This window comes from Procambarus clarkii, chromosome 91 (genome assembly GCF_040958095.1).
Source record: "Procambarus clarkii isolate CNS0578487 chromosome 91, FALCON_Pclarkii_2.0, whole genome shotgun sequence".
Lineage (NCBI taxonomy): Eukaryota > Metazoa > Arthropoda > Malacostraca > Decapoda > Cambaridae > Procambarus > Procambarus clarkii.
The window spans coordinates 11,178,552-11,206,324 of NC_091240.1; the positions used below are offsets into that span (position 1 = coordinate 11,178,552).

The window sequence follows — 27,773 nt, forward strand, 5'->3', positions numbered from 1 at the left end:
ACCCACGTGTGCTGCAGCACCCACCATGGGATGCCCACCTGCCCACTGCCATAAGACACTGGCGGGCATGGCCTGTACCACTATGAACCAGTACCCACCATGGGATGCCCACCTGCCCACTGCCATAAGACACAGTGGCGGGCATGGCCTGCACCACTGTGAACCAGTACCCACCATGGGATGCCCACCTGCCCACTGCCCTAAGACACTGGCGGGCATGGCCTGTACCACTATGAACCAGTACCCACCATGGGATGCCCACCTGCCCACTGCCATAAGACACAGTAGCGGGTATGGCCTGCACCACAATGAGCCAGTACCCACCTGAGGTGTCTAACAATAAACATTGCAGTAGTAAATAATATACTGACTCACTACAGCATTGTTAACATCCAGAAAGAACTCAAATGATCCAGCGATTTAAGTGTTAAGGCATGAGACTCAGTTTGATGAAGTCATACCTGAAATATTAGCATAAAAGAATGATTCAAATATTCCATCTTAGAGATGAGGCCAAAAGTAATGATAAATGTTAATGTTTAACATGCAAGGCTCCCATGAGTTTTCTTACATTTTACAATTTAGAATGGAATGAAACTTCCTAAAACACTGGAAACAAATGTTTACATAATTCTACGCAACAGTTTAATCGCGAGAACGTGACGCATCTATGAGGAAATATTGAACCAGTATGACGGGATCGAACCCGGGTCCTCAAGACTGTGCCCGAGGAGTCCAGAGACGTGGGTTCGAGCCCACCGTACGCTTTCAATATCTCCTCAACAACACAATGTTTTCTTAAATTTCCGTTAAAATGCAAGAAATTATTGTGAAAAAGTACAGTTAAGCAAGTTTATTGTGATAATAACATACATCCCAGAATGATAGAGAGGCTTAGGCTATTTCTACCCAGTTTTTATTGAGTAAACCGCGCCAGTGAGAGCATGTGGCGGTGTTCAGGGCCCCGGAGGTGCCCGCACACGACCTTTAAAACCCGCCAGCCTTGAGGTGTTGGTCACCTCTGACTCGCTCACCAGCCGCTCTGGATCCCTGTACTGTATATGTCTCCCAGTGGTTGGGGACAGGAAGCCGCGTGTCCTCGTGCCACCTTCCCCGGGACGCAACCCACCACAGCTAATGCCCGGGTACCTATTTCCTGCTAAGGCAGCAGAGGCATCGGGGGAAATGAAATATTATCAAGACGTCTCGTCCTGCCCCGGAATGGAACCGAAGGTAGTGAGCAGACTGCGCTAGCTACTGCACCACAGGCCTTATTAATGGGGTTCCCTGTACTGTATATTGTGATTCCTCGCACCATAACTGTAGTGTTAGTCAGAAGTATTAAAGCTCTATGTTAAGGTCAGCCATTGGTCAAAACTTGTGACTAACGCCGGGAAAATGGTTGTGGAGCCCGGTTGTTGTGGACCCGCTGAGGCTCCACCAACATGATCAAGCTCACGCCCTTTACTAAGCTTGCAGTAAATAAATACAATGTTGGACATAATCTTGGGCTGTCAATATAACTCTTGAAGAGTGTCATTATGAGAGAACTTTCAGATGAAATTGGAGGAAGCAGATGAGTAGCAAACAGGAACGAGCACATCCATTGTTTATCACAATGTAAGGAGTCAAACAAAACACTTGTATTGGGCAAGTAACGAAATCAGTAGCTTGATAGATGGTTTCACAGCTGGGATACGGCTTGCCTACAACAGTCTCTGGCAGTTCAGCTTGTAATGGGATGTAGATGGCATGAAATGTTCAGTGTGTGGAAGGACAGGGGCGCACTACATCTTATACCTTGTGAACATTTTGCCATTAAGAGATAAATCTAATCGTACGTTGCCTGAAATGGAAAATAATTTTATTATAAATGAAAAAAAAAATATCTCAAATTCTTGCACGGTATCCATGTTTCACTTCTAGTAGATAAGTGACTCATGTATCTTACCTTACCTCGGGCCTCTGATGTTGATAGAGTTCTCTCTCAGAGTACCTGTTGCACCTCCGCTTTTCAACGGGAGTATTCTGCACATCCTGCCGTTTAGCAGCTCATGTAAGATGAAAGTGTAAGCTGTGTAGACTAAAATTATATTCACCAACTCTTATATTACCCTGTAATATTAAAAAATGACAATTATTTTAAATATTACCTAAATGATTTACCTCCAGTATATAATAATGTGATGTAGTTGATACAAGTTACAGTGCAAGGACGTCTGTTATTAGCCAGCATCACAATTAGTTACAAGGTGTGTCGCTAATTTGTTAATGCTGAACATACACTAAGGTCTGATTAAGACCTTTTGAACCTTTTGAAATCCATTTGATTTAATTGATGTTTATTAACACTCTAAGTTACACTGACACTGGATACCTTAGGAGTTTCTCCGGTGTAGATTCCTCAAGGCCAGCAGTTCATCAGAGATGATTCACTTCCTTGTCCTCTCTGGTATCTGGGATGTTCACTCCTCACAGATATCAGAGAAATCAATTAAGTCAGCGGAGCAAGTGAAAGTTACCTACCCTCAAATCCTTACATTTGTCAGCATTAAACTTGTATCTGCCAACCTTTTCACCATTTCAAAACCCTATTTAGTTCGTCTTGAAGTGATAGCGAGTCTCTGTGTTTACCTCCCTCTACGTGGGAGAGTCTCCTGGGTTCACACATGGCTCCTATAGCTATTACTTTCTAACTTTTATATTTGATTCCCACATTGAATTGAAGCAGTTTTCGTGGAGAAATTTACCCCATTGATAGTATTTCTTGCATTTTCCTGATCGGTCAGTGGTCAAGGGTACACTGGTAAAAGGTCATATGGCCGGGTATAATATATTATATTATTTAGTTTAAACTTTCAGGTCAACTCTAAGCCATCAATTATATATTTTCCCTCGTCGAACTCGTTCATTGACCCCAAAGCCTCTGGGTTTATTCACAATAGCGTTCACAAGGTGTCGGGTGAGGCGAGTTGAGACCATATAGAGGGACCTCGATCTTCCAGTCTTGTCGCAAACCAACAGCCCGCTAACCTGACGAGTCAGAAAGTCGTCCGCTCAAAACCGTTTAAGCAAAATCGTCAAGATGCATACGTAAGTTATCTATAGAACAAATAATCTTGGAAACAAAAAAATGTACTCGGAAATATGTTTGCCAGACGTCATATTCTTGAGGTGCTCGGTTACTGTTTCGGGAATGTGTGTGTGTACTGTCGCTGTGGCATATGTCGTATTTCCTGCTTTTCCCGAGTCAGGTACACATGCATGGCTGTGTGTATTTTACGCCAGAGTTGAGAAGGACATATTTTCCATAATTATTGAGTTTTATGGTGGTCGATTCACAATTATGGCACATCGCCGCAAACAGTGAGCGGTGGCATGGATATAACTCATTCATGTTTATGAGTGACTGAGCGCATGGAACTCATACGTATTAATGAGGGAATAAACCCGGCGGCCTGTGACAAGTATCTTCATAATGTCTGATGAGTTTCAGTTGTATTTGCAAGCCAAACAATAATGCTGCTTCAGTGGTTCTGGAGGCAGATTTTTCATATCAAGGACCTCCAAAGCGCTTCCTTAAAAGTTGTAATCTCCTTCTTTATCCGAGCTGTTGATCTGTGTAGCAAATATCTGAAAGTTAAGTTGCACGTATTGATGGCCCTGATTGATTTAGCATCACCTATGTTGCAAAAAGGTAATATTTTAAATAAACTGTTGTTTCTAAGAAGGACTAATCGTTAGGCCACGAAGAGAATCACTTTAAAATCAATTGTGTATTTGGTCTAATCAGATAAGAGTTTAACATAAACAATTCATATGTTTTATATATTTCCTTGTCTCATAATATAAATGGATTAACGAATTGTTTTTAAATAATTGTATTTAACAGCCGTATAAAAAGTGGATTTTATTCACTTTTAAAAGTGGATAAATTTTTTATCCACTTTTAAAAGTGGATACTAATTAATGAAAACCTGACACGAATGTTAAGATATGCCCGAAACACTGCTTGAGTGATTAAAAGGAGTGAGTGAAACGCTGCTGCTGAGTGATTAGTTGCTGTACAAAAGTACTTTTGGTGAGCGCAGAGTGGAAACGCTTCGCGGTCCTGTTTAAACCCGCAAGCCATAGTTTCCCACACTTGTTTCTAAAACTACCAGCGGTGATATTTTTTTCTAATTTCTGTTGTCAATTGTATCGTATTTTCTTGTAAAATTTGTATATAAAACATTTTTTTAATTAATAGCTTTCAAAACTGTAGTTAGTAAATAAAACGTTAAATGTTTTGCAAATAGAGATTTATTTCGGATCAAGAAGAGAAGGTTTAGAAGGTGTAGAGCGAATGTCTCATTCGTGGTCCTTGTTTACACTTGACAGCTCACCAGGCGACATTGTCTCACCAGCAGAGGACTGTAAGGGTGGAGTGTGAACCCCTGAGACAAAGTGTCGCACCTCGGTAGTGAAGGTGAGTGATCCTGAGGGTGAAGCGCTGACTCTGGTCCTGCTGTGTTTCGAGCCTAACCACGAAGCACTTTGCTGACGAGTCTGTTTACGCCATGTTGACCAGACGGCCTCGAACCACCCGAGATGCTTGCTGACATTTTCTGAGTATCCTTGTCCATGATTCGAATTGGCTTTTAGGCACCACGTGAGGCTTGGTTATAATACAGCGGTGAGCATGGGCTAGGGTCGCCATTAGCTTCTTGTAGGAGCAATAATGAAATTGGGAAAATGTTGTAAGATAAAGGCGAACCACTTCGAGTGATGGTTCACAGGTTTCGTGGTGGATTATGATGAGCATCTGACTCGAGGGGTTCGACTCCCGGGTCTCAGGAGGTGTACTCAGCCTAATTGTGCTTGCGGCTGTTGAGCTTGGACTCTTTGCCCCTGCCTCTCGACCATCAGTCACCTGGTGTACAGATCCCCAAGCATATTAGTCTCTATCATATCTACATTTGAAACTGTGTATGGAGTCTGCCTCCTCCACCTCGCTGCCTAATGCATTACATGTGTTAACTACTGACACTGAGAAAGTTCTTTCTAATGTCTCTGACTCATTTGGGTACAATACTCAGTTTCCACCTGTGTCCCCTTGTGTGAGTCCTACTTTCCTTAAATAATCTGTCATTATCTACCCTATCAATTCTCTGAGAATTTTTTATGTGGTGATCATGTCTCCCTTAACTCTTGTCTTCCCTAAATTTTAGTGTGAGGTTTGTTAATATAGTCCACATAGCTCATACCATGCAATTTAGGGTACTAGTCTGGTGGCATATCTTTGAACCCTCTCCAACTTAGTCATGTACTTGAGTAATTACAGACTCCATGCTGGAGCTGTATACTTAAGGACTTAGTCTGACATATGTGGTATACAAGGATCTAAATGGATTCATTACACAAGTTTCTAAAGGTGTAATTACTTCAAGTGTAGTTACAGGATGAGAGCTATGCTTGTGATGTCCTGTCTTCCCAGCACTCTTGTCATATAACGCTTAGAAATTACTGACGGTTTTGGCCTCCACCACCTTCTTGCCTAACTTGTTCCAACCTGTCTACCACTCTGTTTGCGAAAGTGAATTTACTTATATTTGTTCGGCAGCTTTGTTTAGTTAGTTTAAATTTATGACCTCTTGTTCTTGAAGTTCCAGGTCTCGGGAAATCTTCCCTATCAATTTTATCGATTTCCGTTACTATTTTGCATTAGTGCTTATTGGCCCCGCCTCTCGACCATCAGTCACCTGGTGTACAGATCCCTAAGCATATTGTCCCAATATCTAATGAAAATCTCACTGACCTATCAATTTCACAAAGACCTGAAAGTTGTAGCATTAAATATTACGATAAATATCATGAGGAGACATTCACATATGGGACTAATAGAGTAAAAACTCGGCAATGTGATTCTCAAAACCCAAGTGTCGAGTACACAATGTGTCAACTTTGTGAAAGAGAAAACATGCACTCACTTGAACATTATATTGGTAGAATGTCCCATATTGACTGACTTTTGCCCTCCTGGGCTGAGGTATGTTGAACTCTGTAACTACTATATAGGTACTGGAACACTTGATGGTATATTGGACTTGTACCTAAGATTGACCAATGTATCAATTATACAGTGTATGTATGTGATGTAACTATATAACCTGAGCCATCTTAATCACTTTCAGTGGTTAAGTGCTTAATAATAATAATAATTAATTTATTTAGGAACAGTACATACATAGTTGCAGAGTTACAGTACATACTGTTAGATTTAAAGATAGAGGTAATACATACAATACCTAAAGCCACTAGTACGCATAGCATTTTGGGCAAGGAGAGGTGGGGAAAAAACACTTGGACTAAAACTTAATAGTAATTGAGCTTAAAGTATAAATTGTGTTGAATGAAAAAAATAATAAAAGATAAAAATAGGGGGGAACATGGTAGAAAATAGCCAATATACAAGTTGGTCAACAAACAGCATTTTTTTTTTTTTTAATAGTAAGACATGGGTTAACATTTAGAAGTAAGGTAGGTTACATGGAGTTAATTAGGTAGTACTTAGTTTACATCTTACTGGTTGAGAGAGGTACAATCTTTAACATAATTGGGAAGGTCATTCCACATTCTGCGTCCCTTGATTTGTAGAGCATTCCTAGTTTGATTAATTCTAACTCTTGGAATATCAAATAGGTATTTGTTTCTGGTGTGGTGCACCAGAAATTATTTTTGTCTACAAAATGTTAGACTGGAAATCTAGTGAAATAGTACATAAAAACAAAACAACAAAATCATTAGTGGAAGGGGGAGTAAAGAATGAAGGGGAAAGGGAACATGTTCCTGAAAATTGTATATACCAACATGGATGGAGTGAGATAAAAAGTATTGGAGCTGAAAGATACAATTCAGCTTAAGTCCCAGATATTGTTTCATTAACATTGACGAAACTTGAAGAAAATATTTTAAATGAAGTCGTATTCTCAAGGGGCTACTCAGTTTGGAGACATGACAGGAAAACTAGGAAAGGGGGGAGGAGTGGCTGTGCTGGTGAAAGAACACCTGAAGGTAAAAAAGTTAATAATTGAAAACCCTCGATGTTGACATTGTAGCGAGTAGATTATCCCAATAATATACTCGCTCCAAATGCATTGTTAATATTCCTGTCAACCTTTGGAGATGAATGAGGTGAGGCGTTGCCCGGGCAACACGGTGAGGTGTTGCCCGAGCATATAAGCAGCAGAATAGCAAACATTAACTAGTCTACTTTCAAGTGTGGTCTAGAGCAGACACTTGCGAGATACTGTACCGACGCTCAGTGCGCTCAACTCACACCAAAGTATCACCTGTGTACTTCTGTATATTCGGCCAAATATAGTATCCACTCAATTTAACGGCCTATATGGGGCTGTACCCTAGTCGTTATTTCCGGAGCTCCGTTATTTCCGAAGTTAAGTCGGGTCGGGTAATTTTTCAAGTAACATTCAAGTAGGATATATTTTATACTGTATAACTAAAATTAAATAAAGTTCATTGTGTAATTGCATTCCAATTTAGTGCCACACCGATGATTAAGCCAGTTGTTGGCTGCTGCATGGATGATGTGTGAACACGGTCTGATCAAGCCCAGATGGGTGGGAAAAAATTGATTCATTCCTTTGTATTGCAAAATATTTCATGTATCAATCAGCAAGTTAATATTTTCTCAATAATATTTTAGAGATGTGTTTTGATTTACCCTGAACAGTGCAGGTAATGTATTTTTAATGTTACAATGTTACAACACACGCTGTGGCGGCCATGCCATAACAATGGCGATCGAGCCTTGTCACTGAGAGCTAGCCAAGACGAAATATTTTGAGCTCACCTATTCTCTGCTGACGATAGAATATACATTTGCAGAGACTAATATGTAGCTTTTGTTGAAAAAAAACAATTAATATCTTGTAATACTATAATAAAATTGGTAAATTGACTTACTTTTAATGAAGCTGAAGATTACGAAGCTGTGAAGATTACGTCATCCTCTGCAGCGCTTGTTTTATATTGTTTATATTGTATACAGGGTACATACTGTATGTACACTTATTTTCAGGCATATTTTAATAGAGTATCCTTCTGTTTCTTGATGTCACTTACTGTACTTTTCCCCGATGTTAAACTCTGCTGCTGCTCGTGCATGAGAATATCCTTTATCAAGTTTCTTAATTAACTCCAGCTTCTGTGCAACCGTCAGGCGCTTCCTTTGGGTAACTTTTGGCATTTTGTAAATTAAAAAGATCACAATTACAGTACAGTAATATCCTTCACAATTGAAGCTAGCCGCGCGAGTTCACAGTAAACACCGGGAACACATGGCCCGGCGGAGTACATTCTAGGTCCGTGGGAAAAAAAATACCTAGTGCCTATACTATAAAAGGTATTTAATAAGAAAACAAAGACTTTTGCTTAATAAAAACTGTTTCAAAATATTTTATTAATAATAATTTACAATTTTCTTCATTAAAGTGAATCATTTTAAAAGAAAATTAAGATGTAATATATGACTCTGGACGATCCAGGTCGGTGGCCTGGTCGCCATGTGAGGGGACTGCTGATGCCACAACAAACCCAATACCGACCGCAGACCGGTAATATCGACCGCAGACCGGTATAGCAGGCTCCAGATACCGGTCGTTAATACCGGCAGATCGGTATAAAAGAGGCCGTTAAATTGAGTGGATACTTATCTTAGTAGTCTGTGTTTATTTGTCACCATACTTTACGTAACAATAGAACCGTTACAACATAATGGTATTGCAGGTCTGGAATCGGGATGATAAACTGATAGTTGTAAATGCCTACAGCCCACCAGCAAGCAACACATGGACACAGGAAGAACTGGATGACAAACGAGAGGGCCTCATAATGGTCACGAGAGATTATAGTGCAAGCAGATAAAAATGAATCATGATTGTTGGTACTGGGGGACTTAAACTTTAAAGCAATAGACTGGGAGGCCTACGCAGCAAGAATGGAGGACATTTGGACAGGCAGATTTGTAAACCTCATTCTGGAGACATTCATGTATCAACACATGCTGGGCAGACTGCATATTTTTGGATTGCCAGAAAACCTTTCACACAGTACCACACAAGAGGCTAGTGCACAAGCTGGAGATGCAGGCGGGAGTTAAAGGGAAGGTACTCAACTGGAAAAGGGAGTACAGTACCTAAACAACAGAAGACAGCGAGTCGCTGTGAGGGGGGAAGAGGTCACAAATTGGGGAGGATGCCTACAAGTAGAGTTCCGCAGGGTTTAGTCCTTGGACCTATACTGTTTCTGATATATATAAATGATCTTCCAGAGGGTATAGAATCGTTCCTCTCATTGTTTACTGATGATGCTAAGATTATGAGGAGGATTAATTACAGGAATGAGGCTACAAGATGACCTAGACAAACTGAATGAATGGTCCAACAAATAGCTACTAATGTTCAACCTGAGTAAATGTAAGGTAATGAAACTAGGCAGTGGAAACAGGAGGTCAGACACAAGATACCGAATGGGAGAAGTAGTTCTTCATGAAATGAATAGAGAAAGATCTAGTAGTTGATATCACACTAAACCTGTCTCCTGAAGTCCACATAAAATGAAAAACATCGACAGTGTATGCAAGGCTGGCTAACATCAGAACTGCCTTCAGGAACCTGTGTAAGGAATCATTCAGAACCTTGTATACCACATATGTAAGATCAATCCTAGGAGTATGCGGCCCCAACATGGAGCCCATACCTTGTCAAGCATAAGAAGCTGGAAAACGTTCAGAAGTATGCCTCTAGGCTAGTCCCAGAACTAAGAGGCATGAGTAACGAAGAAAGGCTGCGAGAAATGCACCTCACAACTCTGGAAGACAGAAGAGTAAGGGGAGACATAATCACTACCTACAAAGTTCTCAGAGGAATTGACAAGGCAGATAAGAATAAACTGTTTTAACACTGGGGGTTAGCGAACAAGGGGACACAGGTAGAAACTGAAGACCCAAATGAGCTACAGGGACGTTAGAAAGAACTTTTTCAGTGTCAGTGTAGTTAACAGGCGGAATGCATTAGGCAGTGATGCAGTGGAGGCAGACTCCATACACAGGTTTCAAATGTAGATATGATAGAGCCCAGTAGGCTCGGGAATCTGTACACCAGTTGATTGACAGTTGAGAGGCGGGACCAAAGAGCCAGCGCTCAACCCCCGCAAGCACAACCAAGTGAGTACGTCAAGCTGGCCGCAAGAATGAGGGAAGGAGATTTTCCATCAGTACTGGATCTAATATTCACCTAGAAAGATTAAATATGCTTCGAGATATAATGTAGAAGAAAACGGGGACATTGAAACAGTTGTTAATCTTGATTTCAAGATTAAATTGAATTGATTAAATGGCCCTCTCGTAAAGTAATCTTGATTTCAAGATTAACTTTCAAGATCAAGGACACTATGGGGAATTTAGAAATTTTTTTAATGGGTGTAATTGGACAGACTTGTTGCTAGGCAAGGAAGTAAATGAGATGCATGTCAAATTTTGCAAAATATACGATGAAGGCACACATTCATACCAAAACGGAGATTTAGTACCAGAAAACAGGATTCGTTTAACAGAAATTGCGAGAGGGGCCAGAGACCAAAATGACACAAAAATGGAATCAGTATAGGAAGAGGCCAAAACTGCAAACATTCCAGCGATGCAAGGAACATCTACACAGCAGTAAGGAGAGATGCAGAATAAAATTTTGAAAAAGGGATAGCAGACAAATGTAGAACAGAACCAGACCTATTCTATAAATTCATAAACGACAAATTGCAGGTAAAGGATAATATTCAGAGCTTGAAAATGGGAAACAGATTCACAGAAAATGAAAAGGAAATGAGTGAAGCATTACACAAAAAGTTCCAAAGTGTGTTTGTACAAAAATGAAATCTTCAGGGAACCCGACACAATAAGAATTCCAGAAAACAACATAGACACCTCTATGTGCTCTAAGAGAAAAAGGGGAAAAAATACTCGAAGGAGCTAAGAAAGAACAAAGCAGTTGGCCCAGATGGAGTTTCACCATGGGTTTTGAAAGAATGTGCACCTGAACTCAGCATTCCACTTCAACTGATTTTTCAGACATCCCTGTGTACAGGAGTTGTAGCAGATGTGTGGAAAAAAGGTTAACATAGTTCCAGTCTACAAAAGTGGGAGCAGGAAAGACTCCCTCAATTATAGAGCCTGTATCGCTGACAAGGTCTATAAGTTTTTCCGATAGTCCAAATATTGGAAAAAATAATTAAAACTAAATCGGTAGAAGCACCTGGGAAAAACTGATTTAATATCAGTCAGTATGGTTTTCGATCTGGAAGATCCTGTGTAACAAGATTTTTCAGAGATTTTACAGGAAAGAGATGGTTGGGTTGACTGCATCTATCAGGATCTAATAAAGACTTTTGACAGAGTTCTACATAAGAGGTTGTTCTGGAAACTGGTACATATTAGAGGGGTGTACAGGTAGGCTTCTAACATGAATGAAAAATTTTCTGATAGAAAAATGAGGGCACTAATCAGAGGAAATGTATCAGGACTGGAGAAATGTCCCAAGTACCACAGGGTTCAGTTCTTGCACCAGTAATGTTCATTGTCTACTTAAACAATCTATCAGATGGAATACAGAATTATATGTACAGTACATGTTTGCTGATGATGCTAAGATAATAGGGAAGATAAGTAACTTAGATGATTGTCATGCCCTTCAAGACGACGTGGACAAAATAAGTACATGAAGCATCACTTGGCAAATAGAATTTAATGTAAATAAATGTCATGTTATGGAATGAGGAATAGAACATAGACCCCACACAACCTATAAATTATGTGAGAAATCTTTAAAGAATTCTGATACAGAAAGAGATCTAGGGGAGGTTCCAGATAGAAAACTATCAATACAATACAATACAATACAATTTTATTTAGGTAAGGTACATACATACAATAAATATATACAAGGATTGTTTGACTTATAGGTATAGCTAGTACATACAATGCCTAAAGCCACTATTACGCAAAGCGTTTCGGGCATCACTGAGGATCACACAAAGAACAAGGAGCAAGGGGCACATGCTACACTTTCTAACTTCAGATTTGCTTTTAAATGGATGGTGAAATATTGTAAAGAAATTGTTCATAACATTTGTTAGACCAAAGCTGGAATATGCAGCAGTTTTATGGTGCCCATGTCTTAAGCACATCAACAAACTGGAAAAGGTGCAAAGATATGCCAAAAGTGGCTCCCAGAACTGAAGGACAAAAGCTATGAGGAGAAGTTAGAGGCATTAAATACATATGCCAAAACTAGAAGATAGAAGACAAAGAGGCGATATGATCACTACGTACAAAATAATAACAGGAATTGGTAAAATTGATAGGGAAGAATTCCTGAGATCTGAAACTTCAAGAACAAGAGGTCATAGATTTAAACTAACTAAACAAAGATGCCGAAAAAATATAAGAAAATTCACTTTCGCAAACAGAATGGTAGATGGATGGAACAAGTTGGTGAGAAGGTGGTGGAAGCCAAAGCAGTCGGTAATTTCAAAGCGTTATATGACAGAGTGCTGGGAAGACGGGACACCACGAGCAGTAGCTCTCAGTCCTGTAACTACACTTAGGTAATTACACAGTATCTGAAGGCAGTAATAATAGTGGGTGAACCAATCATTTATAAGAATGCAACTTTTGTAGTGATATACTCAACCTTTACTTAATTGGGAATTTCAGTTAGAGTTTGTGAATAGTTTGGTAAAAATTGCTGGTCCTTGCCTAGAATCTTTTACATGACTGGGCTATTTTTGGCCTAGACTATACAGTACTTAGATTTTACTTTATATTAGTTACCTGGACTAGTTGAATGTTGCAGTAAATTACTGTATTACATTTTCCAGAATCAAGTATCTCTAGGGAAGGGTAAACCCTGCTAACCCTATCCCTATATTTTAATATTTTTGTATTTTATATTCATTTTATACATTGATATAGAGTACAGTACTATATTCTTTAATGCATTATGATATTTCTTGTATTATTTCTTATACAGTATCATTGAATTATTAGTGATTATAGTATTGTATTTATCTGTTGGATAATTTAGTTTTACAAAATGCATACATTATTAGTGACTTATAAATGAAGAAATTTTTCCAACTAATTGCCACTTATAAACAAGTGTCAATTATTTCATTTAATTGATTCTTCACTGACAACTATTTGCTACGTGTAATAAGTTATCATGTATGATTTGGGTTACATTTATTCTATTGTTTGTGTTGGTAATTAATTACTATTTAGTTAAATATGTACCATCATAATACATATGATGGTACATATTTAATGAATTTATATTCCCATTCCAAGTCTGAGTTTTGCTTGATCCAGGAATTATGCACTTTAGATTTTCTACATCTCACATTTGAGGAATATTTATTGTATAAAAGCTTTATTTTTATTGGGTCTTTCATATTTACACACAGGAACAATGCAGAAAAAACGGTCTGCTGTTTGGAGACATTTTGAGGAGGAGGGGGATAACAAAGTAGCTTGTAGGACGTGCCATAAACGACTCACAAAGCATGGAAACACCTCTATGATGATTCGCCACCTCCGAGGGCAGCACCCAGAGTTGATGCATTGCCAGCTGGATGCTGAGGGACCCACTGTAACTGGGGAAGGTGTTTCATGGCAGATAGAAGAACAACAAGTGGATGATGTAGTGGAATCACTTCCTTCTCTGGATAATTCAGGTAACTGAATAATGATACATAACTTTAAAAATAATGAAATTGAAGTTATAATTATGTAAATAGTTTGAAGTAAAACAAAAATCCCTTGCTACATGCAGTGTTTCATGCTAGTCTTTAAGGTGCTAAGATATGTTCTATTATTTGTAGTAAGAGGCCTAAAGACCTGTGTAATATTGGAAAGCAAAAATTTTATTGATGCCTTGTAAAATGACCTAAGTGTGTAGTTAAATGATCACCATGACCGCCAAATGACTTGGTTCATATTTCATTTAAATTGTTATATGTTGAGAATGAGTAAACTTTATTTGCTTGTGTAGCTGTAACAGTTGTAGTAAGTTATTTGCTGTGAGAGAGATGTGAATTATTTTGTACCAGTTTTAGTGCCCTTGCTATTCTTAATGTACTGTATGTGTATTGTCAAAAAATTCTTTTAAATAGCTAAGATTTGTACTGATCAACAGCATTAATAGCAAATTTTAACAAAATATAAAGTTGCTTTAAAGTTGCTGACATTACTTTTATTGTTATAGTTAGTACAAATATAATTGGTGCTCATGATGTTCTTTTATATAATGTCAGTGAAGAAGAAAAGGTCGACAGTTTGGAGACACTTTCAAGAAGAGGGAAATGACAAAGTTAGCTGCAGAATATGTAATGAAAAGTTGGCCAAGCACGGGAACACCTCATCAATGCTGCGTCATCTCCGTGGCAAACACCCACAGCTCAAGTTAGGGGATCTCCAGGGAGACAGGTAGGAAGGGTAAATAGTTTTATTTAGATATACTGTATAGGGAGGTGTCTTAACAAACTTGATAACCAAAATTTGTAAATTGCACACGAAGTTGGTGACCATGGGGCTGTCTATGCTGATTGTCTGGTTGACTGACTGGCAATCTGGCTGTCTGGCTACAATGTAAGGGTAACCGAGGACATTTCCATAGTGTTCACCCCAAGTTTAGTCTATCATGTGTGACTTTGTAGGTCACCGAGGCCATACGAGTGTCATTCCTAACAACATTACCATCACCACACCCGAGAACACTCAACACTGACAAAGACTCCTGTCACCCATACCTATACTGTGTTCCCATTTTTAGCTAGCTAGCTAGCTGGTTGGGTGTCTAGGTCTCATATTGTCTGGTTGACTACTGGGATGTGGGCTTAGTGTGACCAACCCATCCTCTAGCCATGTTCTTCCAAGCTGTGGCCAACCCTAAAGATGCATTCATAAATTTTAATGAACTGTGTATTCAGAAGTGCTATTTTCTCAGATGTAAATTAATTATATTTTATATGAGAATTGTGTGTATAGTTTGGTCAAGGCTTGATTAAGTTATATAGGTTCTATTTGCAATTATTTGTATTTGCAGTGCAAGTGCCAAACATTAATGAAGGTTAGATTTGAAGATAGGAAGTAAGCAAAGTACTGTTCAAGAAAAGTACAAATATAATCAGCTGTAAATCATGTTGTAAAGAGTTTTTCATTCCTACATAGATTAAGTAGTTGGATTAATGTGCATTTGGCCAGTGTTTTAATTATGGGGTGATTTAGCTTAGGCAGCACTAGAGGGTTCAGAGACAAACTGTATAAGAGTAAGCAAAAAGTTAGGAGGAAAAAAAAATCATTGATTCCTTATGGAATGTAGTCTGATTCAGATTTTTTCCTCCCACCAATGTGTTCATGGTCTGTATAGGTAAATTTCAATCATTGACTATGCCTACAAAATATTAGTGATAATTAACTTTGTACGATTTTTATTAATTTCCTTTAATTCCAGGAAGTTAAATCGCTTGCATCTTCGATCAAGCAACTCGGAGACAAGATTTTTGTCTGTGTGTGAAAGATTGTTGCGTCATAATCAGCTGACTGACTGTACCCTTGTAGCTGATGGTCAATTTGTTCAAGCTCACCGACTGATCTTGGCTACGTGCAGGTATAGTTTTTAAATTTAGTGTCTAGTTTTGGTCATTTTATAGTGAATATATTAGTTGGTCATGATATGTAATTTTCACGTTTTTGTAATTGTTTAAAGCACCTAAAGAGTAATATTTTTATTGATTAACCGAGCCAAGATTTATTAGCCCTGTTATCATCATTGCCTCATTTCCTGCTTCATGAGATGAGAAAGCATTAGATCAAGATAAAGTAGGAAAGCAAACTATGGAAAGAAGGAAGCCAGTCTCACACTATGCAGCATCACATAACCTCAGCACCAACCAACTCCAGTAAACCATCCATGTCTGTGTGTCACATTGCTTCACACAACTGCTTATAAAATGCTTCCCATGACTTGTCATTTAGAATACCAATTTGAAAAAAATTATAATAAAATTTAAATGGCTTTAAGAAATTATTTTTAAATTTAATAATTTGTTATAAAAATTGATGCAGTAGCTTGTAGTGTTAGCTTAAGAATACTTAATTTTTTTGTTTGTAGTACTGTAATGGTGTATGTTTTTGTCCCCACAGTGAAAGTTTTGAAGACATTTTTAAAACTGTGACAAATGCAAACCCAGTTATTGTACTTCGGGACATTACAATTCAAGAACTTCGTGGTTTGATCAACTATATTTACAAGGGTGAGACTCTTGTAAAATCAAGTGAGCTTCCAGGGCTCCTTAAAGCAGCATCACAGCTTAAAATTAAAGGTAAGTTGAAACCCATTAAAATATATAACAGGAAGAATATGATTCATTAATCTATTCTGCAAGCAACATTCAAATTAGTACTGTAATGGTTAAAAATTGATGCAACTTAAATTAAATCTTGACTTGTTTTCTTGTGAATTCTATTTTTATTAAACCGAAATGAGCCTTATAAAATACGTACCTGGGTATTAATCCTTAAACAGCGCAAAACATACATATATGATTGGACGTAACATCAGTTTTTAAAACTTGCACAAATATTTTTCAATTTTTTATGCATAATAAACTCTGCAAAGGCTCCAATTTTGTCACTTGATCACCAACATAACTTGAAAAACAAGAAAATCAAAAATAATTTTAAAATTAAATATTGAAAGCTTCAGAGTTTCAAATCAAATTCAAAAATATAAACTATCGCCAATATTTCATTTAGTGTTGTTATGCTCTCGGAACAGCATATGATCTTCATTTTCATCAAATTAGAATACTGTATAGGTTTTCAGTATACAGTGGGGCCTCGACTTACGATGGTAATCTGTTCCCAGAGACGGATCGTAAATCGAAATATCGTAAGTCGAAGCGATTTTTTCCATAAGAAATAAAGGGAATTGAATTAATCCGTTCCCCACCCTTCAAAATATTAACTTACAAATACATTTTATGCTGAATACAATTTTTTTTTCAAACTACAATACAGTACATGTTTATCTTACCTTTATGGAGGACTCGTGATGCATATGGAAGATGGTGAGGAGGGGAGGAGAGGTGTTACTGTTTGGAAGGGGAGTCCCCTTCCATTATCACATCAGGCAGTGAGGACTTCTCTGGGGTTCACTCTCTCCTACATTTTACCTGCATACCACTAGGACCTGGTTGTGATTCACTACTTGTTTGTCTTACTAAAAACCTTTCCAGAGATTCTTGTTTTTCTATATGTTTTAATTTTTGTCTGTAGTGAGGCATCACAGTGTCATTAAAAAGGTTAAGGCAACGGCCTACTGCACCGTGATTTGGGTGAGTCGTTTCAGCAAAAGTTTGCAATTCTTCCCATGCTGCACACATTTTCTTAATTAATGAGGATGGGACATTCTGTACTCTCCTGAAGAAATTTCCTCAGCTGTCTCTTGGTGCTGCTCCTTGTGAAGTTCTTCGGTGGTCAGTTCTTCACTGTGTTCCTTGACCGGCTCGCAACACACAACACTCAAAACACTATGAATGCCACTTAAAATAGCATTTTATAATTAAAATGTATAAAATATAAAATAGAGTTTGAAATCTCTGAAAAAATCATCCAAAAAAAATTCCAAGTTCCAAGTTCTGCGAGTTCTGTTACTGATTTATTTGTTGACCAATTTCATTCCATCTTCAGATAGTTAGGGATGTGTATGCACTCTCCAGGATGTAAAGGTTCTAACAAAATCGGATAATAAACAAAGTAAAAAAAAAAATTAAAATTTAAAAAAAAAAAAATCGGATCCCGCTTGCTACATGCAGGTCGGCGTTCAGTCCCCGACCGTCCAAGTGGTTGGGTACCATTTCTTCCTCCCATCCCATCCTAAATCCTTATCCTGACCCCTTTCCAGTGCTAAATGGTCATAATCGCCTGGCGCTTTCCCTTGATAACTCCCTTCCCCCCCCCCCAAATGGACATTGATGAAAGTAACAGATATTAACATTGGGCAATGTTTTTATATGATGTATAACAAAATAGAGCATAATAACATAATTATTCATTATTATGTTGTTATATATTACTCGGCAATGCCATAAAGGCACCAGCTGCATATCCACTTTGTGGACACTTCTTACTACTATTCTTCTTCTTTGAGCGTCGGACAGGTGCTTGCATCTCTTTATTATTCCATTATCCCTCGGTTCCAATTAATAGGAGCTGTTCTCGTCAACAAAACGTTCTTCTTTTTAAAAAATTTGTCTAAAATCAATTTCAGAAAATATTTTGATGGAAGTTTCATGGCCCTGAAGCCAATAAGTTGAAGATTTGCAGACGAGGAGTCACAATAAATTGGCTGAAATATGTTGGTCAGAAACAGTGTGTGAAAGTTGACCAAACCACACACTAGAAAGTGAAGGGACGACGACGTTTCGGTCAGTCCTGGACCATTCTCAAGTCGATTGTGTCGTCCCTTCCTAGAAACATTGTCGTCCTCTCACTTTCTAGTGTGTGGTTTGGTCAACAAGTTGGAGATTTGTTTAACATTTTTAAGTAATTTTTACATAATTTGAATATTTTTCGTTTTGTGACCTCTAAGGATGCGCCGTTTAAGGGTTAAGCAACTGTTCTAAGTTGCATCCTGAAGGGGGTCAGTGATTGGCCCTTGTAGGACCTCAATAAGCCTTACAGGTTTCCTCTACTGGTAATAAGAAACTTGTCTAGTTTTCAAAAGTTGCATATTATTTTACATGGTTCATATTCTGTATGAAATAAATAAGAATGGTGACGTATTAGAAGTGGGTCGAATATATTAAGCGCTGAGGTTGTGTAATTGATAAAAGAGAATTTTGTGTAATCGCAGTTGAGAGTAGTGCAAGTTGGGAAAGAATGGTGGTTATTGCAATAAATGTCCTAGTTTTGAGAAACCCAAGACAGAGTGACAGATGCAGCCAGAGGTCTGCATTGAGGAGTAGTTATGCTGGACCATTATGTACAGGTGCAAGATGATGGGGTATGAATGAGAAATTTTGACTTAGGCTGTTTAAAATAGTACAAATAAACACTACAATGTCAAAGGTACACCTACAGATAAAGCTCGCTAATTATTATGCGTCATTATTAAGAATCAGGCAGGTCTGACCAATATCTATTATTTTCAAAAAGGGAAATGTGATAAGCAGGTTAATTAAGATATGTTAACGTGAAACAATTAAAATGATACTGAATGAAGATACGAGTGGGATTCAGCTGGACAAGGCAGAGACTTTTGAAGAGGAAATATAGTAGTTTGAAATTATCGAAGATTGAGGACTTCTGACGCAGTGAGTTTGAATACGAAAAACCCTGGAGGAGCTTGGAAAACCTTGCTTCCAAGGTGAGTGATTTATTATGTGGCAAGCAAGAGCATTGACAGCCATTAAAGACACTTCTCTTAAGAAGAGCATTGATAAAGAGAGTACTGTGAAGAAATATTGTACAAGTATTAGTATTGCATTTAAATGGGCGGGGAGGGAGGGAAGAGTACTTGTAGAATGTCAGTACAGTATATATATGCCAATTTAGAGGGGAAGTTACCTGTGGTGAATGCATGTAACTCTGTGGGTGGAGCTTTCTGTCTTTTAGCTATGCTTATATTAAAAGAAAGTGAAGGAGACTTAAATGCTGAAGATAACAATAAAAAATAATAATTCATTTTGTTAGGGGATAAGCAGCTAGAGTATATTTATACACGGTAGGCTTATATCAAGATTCTTCCCCCCCCCCCCCAGTCGAATTACTGACCTTGCCCAGGATGCAACCCCACAAGAAGCTGATAACTCCTGAGGACCTAGTTACTGTTAGGTGAACAGTCCAAATAGGTGAAAGGAAATGTGCCCAACTACAGTATTTCTGTGTCCCACCCCAAGATTCGAACCCAGAATTCTCGATTGTGCGTCAAAATTGAACCCGCTGTACAATACTACCGGGTCTCTGCTTGGAAACATTTTTTTTTCCTGTTAAAGCAACAATATCTATGTAGACAAATGTAGGAAAAAGGCCTTCTGTAGAATTATTTTGTAGGCTGTAATAAAAATGAAGGACCAAGTGCCTGAGAGTGTACATTATAGGATTCTGGTGATGGGAAGAAATGGTTTGACCTGCTGAAAAAGTGGTAAAAGTTTGTTCCCTGTGGGTCTTTGCTGACTGAAAATCGGCAAATGAGTCTGGTGTTTATATTTCAGCCAAAGAATATTGTTCATGTGGTCCTGGATGTTCTTGTAGATCAGGAGAGTATCTTGAATGTATTTGATGAAGCAGGTTGGGTGAACAGTTTATGGAGAATGCTTGGGCTAGTGGGGCAAAAGACTGTTGCATGTCTATAATGTTTCCCAACACATCGTTCACTAGCTAATTCTCTTGTCAAATGTTGGTGTTGTAAGAAAGAGAGAGACATGCGCTATGAGCATGTGTGGAGGGTTCAGTCTATTGCGTAGGGTGTATGGGAGAGGGTGATAGAAGTGTACCCAGGAGTGGGTGCCTTTTTTGTTTTTGTCACCTGAATACAGGGAATTGTGGGGTCAGAATTGGCCAAATTGGCCTAGCGAAAGTTGCCTGTTGTTGTTTTAGATTCGGCTACTCGGAACAGAAGTTCCAAGTAGCACAGGCTATGGTGAGCCCGTAGAGTGGGAAGTTGCCTTCTTTTGGTTCCCTGGTTTTTAGCTTTATTTGCTCCCATGGAATGTTTACTTTTATGAGTGAATAGAAAGAATTTGGAATAACATGTGCTAACAGTAACATGTAGACGTGTTTGGTTAATTTGCGATAAAGTGACATAACTAGTAAAATCTTGTATGGTGAGGCATAGTACTCTGAAATACTGTAGCATGATATAGAGCTAATATTTGTGAATTAGAGTGCTTAAGGTAAAATAAAGTTTTAAGGAGGTTGTCCAGGGGATAAAGAAGAGGAGAAAATTGTTTTTAATTGTATGACAGTGTTGAAGAGTAATGTTGATCCTAGGATAGAGAAAGCAGTCAAGGATTGGTAAATGATTCAGTAGAGGTTGTAAACTTAGCAAACCTGATGAAAACATAGCTATGGAAGACTATGCTGCTACATAAACTACCTGGATATGTGCTTTCCTTTGATAATTACTTTCAATGTTCTAGATCATCCCTATAAATAAAGGTCAAGTAGGTTGCTATAAAAGATATCACATTAATATGTATCTGCACAGTCTATATGAGCCAAGTACATCACAAAAGTACTGTACTTGGATTTCTGTTTTCTTGGATCATCTGTTTTCTGATTAGAATATTATAGGTTAAATGAAAGCACAATATACATAATAGGTGAAAACATGTTTATTTTATTGCCACTGTTGGCTGAACTCTCAGAATGAGTAATATATGGAAATCTTTCTATAAAATTCATAATGTATTTATTAATAACATCACAGTACATTGCCTCGTATGATATATTGGAGAAGTTTTAGTCATTTTTTCTACTTTAGGCATAAGGATCTAATCTACACTTCAGAGTTGTTCTTTAAGTGATGTGACCTTACAGTTACAAAATTTCTCTATGTACTAAATATAACAAATACTGAAGAAGATTAGGAGAATTTGATCTTAACAAAATGTGAACCACCTTAATAATAACATCCATTGCTTTTAGAATGACTTCTTGTCTTAAATGTAACATAATTTTCTCATCGTCTGCTCAGTTAAAGAAACCTAGAAGATAATAAGGTTTCATTAGATAACTGATCACCAGTGGATCTACAGTCTAATTGATCAGAGGATGAATGAATGTGGTTCACAAAGTACAATATATTATAACAGGAGGCAATTTGTTTAGATCTTCAGTAACATAACATTTATTTTTTTTTTTTTTTTTGAGATTCTCAGTTGTGCAGTGACTTTGAGATATGTTTTCTTGTCTAAAGATATGAATGGGTATGTGGAGACGAGACTCCAGTTTTGCCATTGGCTATGAATGGAAGTAACACACACACACACGGTAGTTATACTATGAATACTTTGTGTATAGAGGTTGAACTCAAGTTTTATCATTGGTTATATTCCTTAGTTTACATTATGCTGTGACATTAGAGTTGATGGTGTCTCAAGAACCAGAGTACAATGCAGAATACATATTGCCTAACCTTTACAAAAAAGGGTAAAATATGAACACCTGCATGAACGTTCTACTAAACATTTAAGACATAAGAATTTAATTATTTCTTAGAGTGATTACATACAGAAAGGCAACTTTAAATGCAGTATCAAAAAAGTTACAATATTTGCCATGACACAGCAGTGTATTAAAACTATAACAATTATACAGTATTTGTATTACAGAACAAAATACTATAACTTAAAATAGTCTACACATATACAGTAATAGTGAATTAATGGTTCATAAAATGTCAGTTATGAATGTGAATTTTTTATATTGTATCAAATATCTGAGTAGTATTTTTTTTTTTTTAATTTCCATAAACAGTATTTAAAAACTAATTATATTTTATAGGTTATTAACCCTTACATTGCCAAGTTTCAGACGATTTAGACGTCCCTCCACTGGTATGACTTACAACAAAATTTTATTGCTTGCCCGGTCGGGTACACAGTTGTTCAATTTATAGCAGTCTGATTATGAAGGGCTGTCAGTGTTGTCAAAAATTTGCTCACGAGTTTAAATTAAATAGCCCTATTGAAAAACATTCTTTAGTACAAATACTATAGTCGTAATAGGTAACTTGTATAACCAAACAAAATAATAATAATTATGAATGTTACGTAAATTGGTGATTTTATTTTTTCATAAATATTAGTAAAATATTAGTTAAATCTAAAATTAAATAATACAATAGATTGACAATAATTCACAAGTAATAATTAGTGTAAATAGCGTCACAGCATACATATAAAACCACACAAAGACATCCGATACCATTGTATGCCATTGCTGTCTTAATCTTGGAAGATGCTAGCAACCTGTACAGTGAGAATTCTCACACACAATCACACCACATGAATACAAATTAGTGTCAATATAAATAAAAATTATCACAATCATTAAGGGCAGTCTTGGAACAAATGTCACACTTGTACTATATAATCGTTGATGGCAGTGTAAGGGCTAAATTCTTTTTACTGTTTAACTACTGTAAGCTCATGATAGTTTTTAAAACTGATTACATTTTTTATTTATAGAGGTTACCATAATAATTCCAGTATATTTGTTTCTTAGTTTGCAAAGAACTGTACTCCTAAATAACTGTCTCATCTTAGACTAGTTATGGGGTGGAGTCTTGAGAGTCATGGAAAAGGTTGGCATTCCCAGGTTTCACTCTTAGGTGCAGGTTTCCTTAGTATATAAAACTAATTATGCTTTATTTCATAATTGGCTGGTTTAAGGAAATTACTTTGAGATCAAATTATTATATAATAGTAAATGCATTGGGGCCTATAACCCGGGAAAAGCCCAGTCATGCACTGCAATAATGTTAATTATAAAAAAACTGAGAGAAAATCACAGATATATAAGAGGTATAGTACTTGGAAATATTTGACAGTATGAATAATAGTATGAACAAAATACTGCACTTAACATTTAAGTAACATTGATTTGGATCAGTTTGTTTTTTCTTTAGAAGCTTTTAAAATAAGTGCAAAGAAAAGAAAAAACCTATTACAACAGCCACTGTATTTAGTTTGAAGTCTTTGCTGAGAGTTCATACCTCATTCCTCACTAGGGTTAAGGGGCAGGGGAAAGGAGAACTTCATGACAAAGACTAGGTTAAGTGCAGTGCTCTTGTATACTTCACGTGGAAGAAGAGTACACGTTGTGACTTGAACTACTGATAGATCTAAGAGCAGAAAGATTTCAACATGGCTCTGGTAACTAACCATCTGGACATTCCCGATTCAGGGCAGTGAAATGTTCATGTACAAAATAACTTTAAATGGAGTTTGTCTGTGGTACAAATAAATAGTTATTATCCACCACTTTCTACATGTTAGAAATAAGTACAGTACTATTAAAATATACCATTTTTACTAAACATAAACATATATAGAAAATGCTTCTAAATATTAGTGCATCAAGATATTGTGATTAATCCAGAGGTTTGTCATGGGTTTGATTACTTGACAATTATACACAAATAAAATAGCATTTGAGATAGCTTTGCTTTAGTTAATTGAAGGTCGTGATATTTAGCTGCTTGATATACTATATATCCATAAGCTGTCCAAAATTTACGGCTAAATTTTCTTTTCAGAAAAATATCCAAAGTTGATAAATTATGCATGTTTTAGATGTTCCATTCCATACACATCTTAATAAGAATGTTTTGGAACTTGCAAAAAGTAAACATTATATCTTTAAAGCTTGCCCAAATGTAGCAATATTGGGCCAAACATTTGGGCTGCAAGGCCCAAGATTAATAATACTGAATCATGTGTCTGTAAACAACATGCTGAATATCTAACAAGGTGGATTACATACAGGAAGAAATAGATCCAAAGTTGGACAGTGATAAATGTGTGTATCACGCCTACCACACAATGTGATGCATTATGAAAATACTGGGTACTTAATGTAGGATTGTTATGTTGCAACCTCTTATTGATCAATGGAATGTTGTCCAGTAAAAATATATTGCTAACACTTCGTACATCTTGGTCACAATATTGATAAATATATATACAGTGTTTCTATCTTGTTTTTCAGCGCTTACCAGTATTGTACAATATACAAGAAACCTTAATAGAAACATTCCAGGAGTGACTGTTTCGTGGCTTTCAGAATTATTCTGATTCTACCAAGCTTTCATCCCAACAAATCAGTTCTCCAAATTCCATCTTTTGCCTACCCGGAGCCAGGTGCAGAATCTGGCTCATTTTACAAGGGAGGGGAACAAGTGTATTCTGCTAGTGGCTATTTCTTTATCTTTGTTTATGCTCCATGATTGTGTTTGTCACTGTTATTGCATGTGTCCTTGGATTCCATTTCACTCTGACCATTGCCAGGGTTTCCCTCTTTGGGGTATGGTTGCATTTTCCTGTACCCAACCAGCTATGCATGTTCTAAAGGATTGTGGAGTTCCTTCTAAGGAAGGAGACTGTATTCTCAGCTTAGAAAAACATTAGCATTGAGAGAGAGTGAGACTTGTGTACTTGTGCAAGTGAAAGACCTGCCTGTCATGCTGGCCCTGCTCCTGTGAATGTTTAAGAGCCAAAGGTGAGCATGGATCACTTATTGACACTTTGTGACCTATGTCTGCTTACTCACACTTGTCAAGGTTTAATATTCTTCACCTAGATTATTTCCCTACACCCAGCATGCCTGTCCTTCTGCATAATGGTTAGTATGGCCAATGGCTGTTGCCCATGTGTGATGGGGTTTATTATCTGGTAGAGTGTGTTTTAGGATGAATTGTTGTGGTTTCTCCATCGGATTCCATACTTGAAATTACTGTTTATAATTTTCCAGAATGTTCCTCTTGTGTTCATAGACTCAGATGGCTTTTCCTGTTGTTTCTATTATATGGCCTCCAGGGGTTGTTTTCATTCACAGGTATGTACTGTTGGTACATACCCACATGAAATATAAAAATACAAGTATGTATATGACATGAAATATAAAATACTTGTGCAGTAATTACAATATAATTCCTTAGGATATATGATATCACTAAAGTTTCATTTATGCTGTTTAGCTTGAAACAACTTTAATGTTTTAATAATAGAATTTGTGTTGGGGACAACCATTTGCTTTGGCCACATGTGCTGTGTAGTGATGCGCCAGTAGTAGATAGGTAACAGAATATAGCTACTAGATTGGCAACGTGTTCAACAAGCAAGAGAGTACAACTGCCGTCTAAGCACAGTTATACGTGGCACTAACCTTTTTACTCTTAAATAGTTTTCATTATCACTGTTCTGTATTAGAATTATAAACTTGTGCTGTGTTGGCATCAAGAATGGTAATGGGGAGCCTTGTTTACTAGTTGAAAATTGCTTCCCAAGTAATACTTGCTATACCAAAATCTATATGTGGACTTTACTACTGTTCAGTAATACATCTCTTCCTTGTGAAACCAACTGAAAAGGATTGAGCAAGTATCAGATAACAAAAATAGATCCAACAATGCCATTATCCACCAAAAAGTTTATCACCTCAACTAATGATTGAAGGCCTTCCTCAGTGTGGAGTTGGCGATCGAAAAACCAAGTACCGGAGACAACAAACTTGTGTATTATAGTGATGAAGGCATGCAAGAAATTTTCGCCTAGATCTCGCATTACATCAAAATAAGAGAGTTCCTCCACATCAGATGTTGCCTCTTGGCGAAGAAGTACTTTATTAAAAGCATTACAGTAATCATCACAGAGCTCCATATAACGGTCATGTAGTGTTTCTCCTTCAAGTAGAGTGAGCCAGACCCAAGCAGCATCACGGAGTGGTGGACTTTCCATTTCTTGACCACCTCTTAATCTTATTGCAATCATATCTTCATCTTCTTCCCCCTCCTGTGGTCTGATCCAAATATCTCTAGTGCAGACAGGACCCACACTAGGTACTTTACAAATCTGCATGGCAGAGGCAAATTGCAAAAACTGTGTTAATGTTGGAAGGTCAGACTGCAGAGCCTCCAATCGTCGAACGGTTCTTTCATTGCTGCCAGTATTCTGTAAAGTATCTACCAAAATTGACAAATTTGCCTCGACAATGTTTAACCGTGATACTTGTGCAGTCCACTTATCATTCACACAGCCTCTTTCCACTGGCCTGCAACTTTTTGCATCATTGCTCTCCCCAGTATTACTCTCTTCTGCATCTGTAGTGGCTGAAGTAGCAGAGTGAACTTCTCTTTCAGTTTGTTTAATTTGAGATGAAGATCCCCAAGATCTTTTGCTTTGTTTTGCTTGCTTTATGAGTGTGTGAGCATGTAGAGTGGCAAGAGCACGAGTGACTGAAAGTGCGTGCTCTGTAGTTAGATGGACATGAGGATAAGGCGAGAGACCCTGGGAGGCGAGATCGGCAGAAGTAGCTTGGATGACTGTAACCACACCACCCCGGTATAACAGTGCATGGTCAGGAGAGCTGCCCTCTCCCACTTCTGGACCCATGAAACATGCCGCTCCACACAGCATATCTGGACCAACCATGCCAATCAAGTTGCCTGGAAAATAAGTGCATGATATTAGTGATTTATGACAACTTTAATAATACAATTTAGCATCGATATATGAAGTATAAAGCCAAAACATGTCGTGCATACTTTGAGTTTTGTTTTCTATAATTTGCTGCTAGAACTGAAAGTTTGCTTTTAAAGAGCGCTTGAAAAGTGAAACATAAATAATTTGATATGTGGTGTTATCCAAAAACTGAATAATGTCATCAATAAACTTCATACTAATGGAAGGCATTATAATTCATTTTGTTGGAACAGGCAGCCAGAGTGTATAATGTATATACATGTTAGCCTTGTATTGAGGTATCCCTAAAGTTGAATTACTGACCCCCCTTCCAGGATGCAACTTCACGACAAGCTGACTAACTCCTGGGAACCTACTTACTGCTAGATGAACAGAGGCATTGGGTGATAGGAAATGAGCTCAACCATTTCTGTCCCACCCTGGCTTTGAACCCAGAATTCTCAATTGTG

General features: G+C 37.6%; 2 protein-coding genes across 9 annotated transcripts in view; one reads left to right on the forward strand and one right to left on the reverse strand.

The window, feature by feature from the left end:
* Positions 1-1,023: 1,023 nt before the first annotated feature.
* Positions 1,024-27,773, forward strand: part of LOC123774008 (modifier of mdg4) — a 96,428-nt gene continuing 69,678 nt past the window's right edge. For 2 of the 6 annotated variants that reach the window (XM_045768066.2, XM_069318760.1), the window contains exons 1-5: positions 4,322-4,468; positions 13,519-13,788; positions 14,368-14,539; positions 15,567-15,722; positions 16,259-16,437. In XM_045768066.2, the coding sequence (XP_045624022.1) occupies positions 13,524-13,788; positions 14,368-14,539; positions 15,567-15,722; positions 16,259-16,437 (772 nt within the window). In that variant the 5' untranslated portion in view covers positions 4,322-4,468; positions 13,519-13,523. Of the gene's footprint in view, positions 1,234-3,015; positions 3,094-4,321; positions 4,469-4,527; positions 4,676-4,863; positions 5,100-13,518; positions 13,789-14,367; positions 14,540-15,566; positions 15,723-16,258; positions 16,438-27,773 lie in introns of those variants that run through there. The other 4 variants (XM_069318758.1, XM_069318759.1, XM_045768067.2 and 1 more) reach the window with 4 other exon arrangements.
* Positions 21,432-27,773, reverse strand: part of LOC123774009 (uncharacterized) — a 61,160-nt gene continuing 54,818 nt past the window's right edge. For all 3 annotated transcript variants that reach the window (XM_045768071.2, XM_069318761.1, XM_045768070.2), the window contains one exon: positions 21,432-27,287. In XM_045768071.2, coding sequence (XP_045624027.1) covers positions 26,227-27,273 — 1,047 coding nt within the window. In that variant the 5' untranslated portion in view covers positions 27,274-27,287 and the 3' untranslated portion in view covers positions 21,432-26,226. The remainder of the gene's footprint in view (positions 27,288-27,773) is intronic.